Below are 8116 nucleotides of genomic sequence, written 5' to 3' on the forward strand. Positions count from 1 at the left end.
GGGGAGGTCGTCGGAGATGGAGGAAGGAGAGACATAGGGAGAAGAGACGAGAGAGGCTGAGAGGGTGAATCTGGGAGGGAGTGGGAAAAAGTGAAGAAAAGAAATAAAGCTGAAATTTATATTATTTGTTTCGGTTACTTGTTGGATAAATGATCCGGATATTCCTTCTGGATACGAATAATTTTTTTAACCATTCCCGGTCCATTTCTTGTTTCGGCCGGTCCAATGGACCAGTTCCACCCGTCCGATTCTCGGATCTAGAGGTCCAATATCAGCCCTAGTTTTATATCCGCAAACTCAAGTTCTATCCGTTACACCAAATGACTTTAATTACAAAAACCCACTTTCCCTTACGGTGAGGGTCCACGTAAAACGAAGTAATCACTAATTACAACCCCGCGCACGTTAGAAACTATAACCTTCAATACACTAACGGAGAAACTAATGAAAGTGGCGGAAATCTCAATGAAACACTTCAATTAATTTATCTCCTTTTCCGTTCAACACAATTTCATTCTCCAACTAATCTCTTCAACCTCCTCTTCCAATTCCATTCTCTGCATTCCCTCTCGCCTTATCTCTCATGGACTCCACGGCCGCCATTCGATCCTTCCACTGTATATCTCTCTCCATTTCTCTATGCTTATCTGCATTTCTGTTATAGTTTTTTTGAAGCTGAATTCGATCTAGGTTTTCTATTTCTGATCTTGATTTGTTGCTTTCGTGATGTTTAATTTGCTTTAATTTATGTTGTATGCGAACAAAAATGAAAATGAATTAGATTAGATTAACATTTTCTTGAAAATTTTCTGTAAGTTAGATGTATGAACTTAGGGTTTAAGAGTTGGATTTGATATAGTTTACTTCTACATTACATTATATTATTTGGTCTAAAACTAAATCACTGCTACTAAATACTTAACCATTACTGTTGGATTTCAGATCCCATAGGCACTATATCCCATCTGCGATCCTCAATTGATAGGGCATCTGTAGTTCCCTGCCATAAAGTCAGATGGAACTCTAGCAATGGGCTTTTTCAGCCTTTGACGAATGCCGAGAAGTGTGTCTACTCTCGTACCAGGGGTAAGAGGACACTGGTTCCGTGTGCAGAAGCAGTTGAAGCTATCAACACAACCAAGTCTGATGGTAGGTTTTATTGATTATAAAAGGAACTGTGGAATTTGCTTATATTTGGTTGCTGTTTGAATGAGATAACTCTCGTACGGTTGTTTTCATCATTAAAACTCAAAGGCACATTAGTCATTTGCAAAAATATTGATCTCTAGGTTTCTATTTTTAAAAGGATTGTTGTTTTTTTAAATAATCTTTCATGTTATTCTGTTGGGTGTATGCAAATTAGGAATTTAGTATTATCATACCCCTACAACAATAACAACAATCAAGCCTTATCACACTAAGTGGGGTCATTACATGCCATAATCAAGACCATGTTTCTATCCAAATCGTTAATCTCGAGATCTTTCTTAATAATTTCTCTTATACTACCTCCGGTCCCATTTATAAAAGAAATTTTGCTTTTTAAATTTATTCAATAACAAATGTATCTGGACTATATCATAGACTAGATGCATTGATTATTCTTCCATGAATCTAAAAAGTCAACTTTCTCTTATAAATAGGACTAGAGGAGTAGTTTTTTTAAGTCTTTCTCTCCCTCTAGTTGTTTGACTTCTCTCCATCTGATCTATTCTCCTTACCACAAAATCTATATGTTTTCTTTCTCCTTCATCATTTATTTTAATAATGGAGGAGAGAGAAAAAAAGGTTGACACATAATCTCGACCATTTATTTTAAAATCTAATGGTTCAGATTCATTCTATATATATATATATATATATATATATATATATATATATATATATATATATATATATATATATATATATATATATATATATATATATATATATATATATATATATATATACACACACACACACACACACAAACATCCTAAGTCTATTTATCACCATCTTTTCTACTATAGATGCTACCCAACACTCTCTCTAATATTGTCATCCTCATCTACGTTACGCTCACTTTATTCTTGTGTTGATTCTTAACCGTCCAACATTCCTTCTCGTACAACATCGCAAGTCTTACCGCAGTTCGATAAAATTTTCTCTTCCGCTTGAGCGGTACCTTTGTGTCACATAAAACTTCTGAAGTCCTCCTCCATTTAATCCACCCAACTTGAGTTCGATGGCTTACATCTCCTTCTATTTCTCCATCATTTTTGTACTATGGGGAACCAAGATATTTAAACTGCGTGAATTACGGGATGATATAGTCTCCAATTTCACCTCTAGGTTAGAAGCGTTTCTTCTTTTATTAAACTTATATTCCATATTAAAGATGAAATAAGGATGGGGTAACACTACAATGGTCAAAGATATTGATATAGTAATTAGGAGAAAATAGTTCTGGACCATATTATTAGAAGTAGATATCATTAAATATAGATGTTAGGAAATAAGCATTCTATAATATAATCTTTGGAAGTAGGATTATTAGGAATAGGACAGAACAGGAGATTTAGGAAAATATGGTACTCCATATGTTATATTCCCTAGTTTTTTCAATAATATTCCAAGTTCCCATGACATTCTTATTCCTTGACCTAACAATTATTTATGATGTTGCAGCTTCTTCAGACAGTACTCTGCAAAACTCAATAGAGAAAAAGCCATTGCAAACTGCTACTTTTCCTAGTGGATTTGAGGTTTATAATGCTTTCCTTTTATTTATATGTACTATCATATTTCTTATTGTTGAAAAATGATATTTTGGTGGGAATTAGAATTAGTATGCTCATGAATGAAAATACTTTATGTTGGCTATTAGATGAAACAAACACAATACTATATTTTTTTGCTAGTTGACTGTTGAATTTTTCCCTAGACTTCACAGTTGCATATTTGAAAGGCCATGTTCTATTGTGAATCTGATAAACCCCTAATTATGTCTGGTTTGCTTGTGATCAGGCTTTGGTATTAGAGGTGTGTGACGAGACTGAAATCGCTGAACTGAAATTAAAGGTGATTTTCTTCTCTCTTTAGTATTAGTGCTTTGTAAAATTTGAAGTATAGTAATAATAGAATTGTAACAAGGGTGAAAGAAGCTTTAGTGTATTCTTTAAAGCAAGAGACTATAGAGATGGTATGGTTTTCAGTTTTCACAATTCAACCGCGCGCGCACACACACACTAGTTGGCTACTGAGTATATAGTTTTATCTTGTAATTTAAATTTGATTGCTAACAATTGTGTCAGTATGTTTTTCCTGCTAAACCGTACCTAGTAACTTTATCTAACGGCAAATCTGTAATTTATTTTGGTTCGTCGAAAGAAGACCGCTTTCGATGAATCACACTGTATATGGCCTTATTTAATTTATATTTTGACAGGTTGGTGAGTTTGAGATGCATCTTAAGCGAAACATTGGAGCAACAAAAGCTCCATTGTCCAACATTTCACCAACTATTGCTCCATCTATTCCCAGTAAACCAATGGACGAAACAGCACTAGCTGTCCCACAGCCATTGCCACCAAAATCATCTCCAGGAGAAACCAATCCATTTGCAAATGTTTCACCACAAAAGTCATCAAAGTTGACAGCATTGGAGGCTTCTGGTACCAATACATACGTGTTAGTATCATCTCCTTTGGTATGTCATCTATTTATGTATCTAATAATCTCTGATTTTGTTAGTTATCTCTGACTTGAATTATGTTCAGTTTCCAATCATTTATCTCTCTCCCTCTCTTCAGATTGGTTCATTCCGAAGAGGTAGAGTAATTAAAGGGAGGAAGCTTCCTCCTAGCTGTAAAGAGGTAACTTGATGTGCTAGTCACTGCTTAAGCTCCAGTGTTTTTAAGTCGTCTGCTTGTTATAATATAGTAGATCACATGATTCAGTGGATGGCCTTCACCTGGTTTCTCACCGTGAACTCAACCATAGGATTTAGGTGCATATGTTCTTGTTGCACACTAAAATTCTCCAGGTCACAAAGTAAATTTCTGCTGTTTAGAGTTTAACCAGTAGCATTTGAGCTGTGTCATGTCATACTGCAAACACGGCAACCTATATGCTGGCATGCTTGCTTGTCTGCCCAATCTCCTAATAGGACCTTGCTAACACGCACATGTTAACTTTTGAAATATATTTAACTAATCAACTGAATAATGATATGAGAAAAGGAAAAAGTGACAGTAACTAAAAAAAGAAAGTCCGAACTTATACCATATAAATAAATCATTTCAATTACTACATTACTTCTGAATATTTTTCATTTAAAAATTTGGATTACAGTTTGATACAAACAAAGTAATATTCCCATTATTATTTTTAAAAGATGCGAATAAATATACATTATGATCACATGAAGGATAGCCAAACTTCTCTTTAGTTAAACTTTAAAATATATATTTTCAGTTTTGTGCCGAATTCCATTTAATCAAGCTGTTGATTGTAATCTTAATCTATGAATGTCTGCAAACAATTGGTTCATGCTATCACTACATTCTAATAAATAGAAACATATGTAGATGCAAATTATATATTCTTTGGCAGTATAATGTAGGTTGGTCGATATTTCTGTCTGACTGGGCTAATTATTGACATATTTTCTATCACAGATTTTGCACCAAACTGTTTGAAAACCCCACTTTCTCTGAACTGACTACAATTATTGACATCTTCATTCTTAATCTAATTCTAGCCTAATTGCATACACTCAATTGTCTGTTTTCAATTTCAACATAGGGTGATATAATCAGAGAAGGGCAAGTCATAGGGTTTGTGGAACAGTTTAGAGCTAAACTTCCCATTAAGGTGATTTAGCCTCAATTTATTTAAATGTCGTTCCTACAGAAATATCTACTTCTCCTGACTAGTTTTATTGTGAGATTTTGCAGTCAGATGTAGCTGGAGAAGTGTTAAAGATACTTGTTGAGGAGGGAGGTATGATGTTTGTGACCTATTGCTACAATTTGTTTGGTTTTTTATTTTTTTTATATGTGACTCGAGTAATGCAGAGGACTTTTAGGGGACAAATAAGGGTATAAGTACTGTTCATCCAAATTTTAAATGATGAAAGCAGTTGTGTGCTCCAATATTAAAGTATGACAAAAGTGACATAGAAGTTCCTCAAGTAATCTCTATTTTAATGATTGCAAAACCTAATTACATGGAAGAAGCAAAGTAGAGAACTTAAACAAGCATTAAAATTAAGAAAATTTTGCGGCAGTAGCAAGTCCAGTATGCATCCATGACCTTCTTTAAGTATGGATTTTACCATTTTAGTGGGCAATTAGTCCTCCAGCATTTACCCAGCTGCATGTATGATATTCTAGCATCTTGGCTGCCTAATTTTGTTCATGTTTAGCATACTGATACTGCTATCATATTGGAAAAAACTTATTCTAGTTTAACTTATTTTCAAAAGCTTACTATTTTGTGCTCTATGGTTTTCAGATCCCATTGGTTATGGAGATCACATTCTTGCCGTCTTGCCATCGTTTCATGACATTAAGTGATCCAGCATTTTCCTGCTATTGAAGATTTAATTATGCGGCATTTATATTGGCATATTGGTAAACGTTTTGAATAGATTGAGAAATAATTGTTTGTGCTTACATATTAGGGGAAGGGGTTCCCTTATTGAAGATCATACACCGTATACCATTTTCTCAAAATTGCATGTTTATTAGCTAATTCCTAGATCACCTTATTATGTCTTAGTGAATGTACACTAACTATGAACCGATCCTAGTGGCTGGAGTGTGATTGCTTGGTTGATTTATTTATTTTTCTCTAAAAAAGAGTTGTAGAACTTGTTTTGAGATATACTCGGAACATAATGGATAAATTATGCATTACTATGTATGGAAATGTTGTCTTCTTATAACATGTTTGGATAGACTTTTGAAAGACTCAAAATTAATTATAGAGGTGTAGAATTGATTATAAGTGATTGTGAGTAAAGGTGAGAATAAGTCAGATCGGTCTATATGGGGCTATAATCTAGCTTAATAAAGGCTAGGCCAGACCAGACTAATTTAATAAAAAAGGTCAGACTTAGGCCTTTTTAAAAGTTTATTTAATTAATAGGCTAGGTTTATGGTATTAAAAAAGCCTTCGAACCTTTATAGGCCGACCTATATTTTCATATATATTAAAAATAGGTTAAATAGTCTGGCTTATACATGCATATATATTAGAAAAAGTTAAATGTGTTGACATGTATATGGATACATATTAGAATAAATGCTAAATAGATTTGTCTATATATATATATATATATATATATATATATATATATATATACTGGTCTATAAGGCTTCTTAAGTAATATCGATTAATTGAAAATTTTACTGAGGGGGCGTTTGTTTCACGGTATAAAAAATTAATCCCAGGAATAATTTTCCCAGACATAACATTTCAAGGAATAAGTTTTTCTAAAAAGTGTTTGGGAAGTATTTTAAAAGCCTAACAATCTTTTATTTTTAAATTCTTTTTAATTAATAATATATTATAATTATATATAAAAAAAAATTATTATAAATAAAATAGTATGTAGTAGTGGAGGTAACCAACTAATTTTACATAAAATTTGGTGGTAACCGCCGGGAATAAAAGATTCTCACACTTATGAGAGGGGATTAGAAAGCCACTAAACATGGGAAAAATTCTTTCCTGGGTATAGTTTTTTCTTAAGAACAATTTTTTATTCCCTTCTAACAAACATAGGTATTTTTATTTCCAACCTTAAGTTCGCAGGAATATATTTTGTATCCATAAAACAAACACACCCTAAGAAACAAACTTTTAAATAGGCTTTCAGACTAGGCCAGATTTTTAAAAAGGTCAGGTCAGACAAAAAAAGAGAGCCTTTAATAGGTCATAGGTTAGGTTCAGGTCTTTTAAGTTTATCGTAGATTAGACTCAAGCCTTCTAAAACCTAGCCTAACCTATTTCAACCCTAAATTATGAGGTGTTTATTTTATCAAAAGTAGAATTGATTCTACTTGAAGCTACGATTTGTAGCTTCTACCTCAAGAATTGATTCTGAGTGATTTTTACACTAAAATTTATTGTTCAACTCACTTTTATATAAATGTATTCAAACATAAATCAATCTTGTTAAAATTAATTTTATCAAACTCAATTCTGCTAAAATCAATTCTGTTCACCGCCAATTCAAACACATCCTTAGTAGTCTCTGATATCTTTATGACCACAATAGTAACACGATCTGTTAGTCATGTTCAAAAGTGTAGAGGAAAACTTTGAGATTTGTGTTTTAAAGGTTGAACTATAAGGAAGTGAAAATTCGTTATCGTATCTAATGAAAGAGATTGTGGAATTCATCTTAGTATTGTTCGTAATGTTTCCCTTTTATAAACTAACACGTGAAATACTTATTCATCTCCGATCTATCAATTAATATCCTGTTATTCATCCATTAACCTTTATTAACTAACTCATCCACACCCATAAACTTATTTTCTTTCTAACCACAGAGGCTAGCCGTTGTAACTAAATTCAGAGTTGTGAAGGTGCATGTCTGGAAGACACTACAATCATGGTAGGTATTTGATTAATGAGTCATGAAAATGTCACAACAGACTATTAACATTTTGGTTGATAAGTCGGAGACGAAGATTGTTCATTGCTTATATTTTCCTCAAATCATATAAATTTGGGTTCTGCCTTAGTAACCATATAAAGAGAAGAAGATCTATATGGTGGGATTAACCTCTACGCGCCGATATAATTTAGAATGCCCTTATAAAAGCCCAATCACTGGGCATTATTTGTGAGGGAGTGATGTTAATGGTTGCGAGAACCTCTGATTTAAAATGAGTGTAAGGTATGAGCACTCGAAATCGTGGATTACCTCCCCATAGGGTGACCATTTTAGTGTAAGGTGTGGGGGGGAATTATCTAGGGTGATCATGTTAGCCTGCTCTGCTTCGGAGCAAGGCTCTAGGATCACCTCCCCCTCATTGCCTATTCCAGGTAGATTTAGATGTTTTCTAAAGGAGACCACTTTTTCTCAGAGATGTAGTATGCCTCGAAATCCTCCACT

At 33.4% G+C, this 8116-nt stretch overlaps 1 protein-coding gene across 1 annotated transcript; it reads left to right on the plus strand.

Moving 5' to 3' along the window:
- Window positions 1-408: 408 nt before the first annotated feature.
- LOC131661978 (uncharacterized) lies at window positions 409-5910 on the plus strand. The gene is made up of 9 exons (XM_058931643.1): window positions 409-617; window positions 943-1149; window positions 2671-2747; window positions 3010-3063; window positions 3431-3691; window positions 3795-3857; window positions 4789-4857; window positions 4941-4986; window positions 5500-5910. The coding sequence occupies exons 1-9, from the start codon at window positions 584-586 to the stop codon at window positions 5559-5561; spliced, it is 873 nt and encodes a 290-aa protein (XP_058787626.1). The 5' UTR covers window positions 409-583; the 3' UTR covers window positions 5562-5910.
- The last annotated feature ends 2206 nt before the right edge of the window (window positions 5911-8116 follow it).

Source organism: Vicia villosa, linkage group LG3 (genome assembly GCF_029867415.1).
Source record: "Vicia villosa cultivar HV-30 ecotype Madison, WI linkage group LG3, Vvil1.0, whole genome shotgun sequence".
In the NCBI taxonomy this organism is placed as follows: domain Eukaryota; kingdom Viridiplantae; phylum Streptophyta; class Magnoliopsida; order Fabales; family Fabaceae; genus Vicia; species Vicia villosa.

Bases quoted from the DNA above. Each gene is read 5' to 3' on its own strand.
- LOC131661978 (XM_058931643.1), top strand. From the start codon at position 584: ATGGACTCCACGGCCGCCATTCGATCCTTCCACT. The intron at 3,064-3,430 runs GTGATTTTCTTC...ATATTTTGACAG, and splicing joins TCGCTGAACTGAAATTAAAG to GTTGGTGAGTTTGAGATGCA. The intron at 4,858-4,940 runs GTGATTTAGCCT...GAGATTTTGCAG, and splicing joins GAGCTAAACTTCCCATTAAG to TCAGATGTAGCTGGAGAAGT.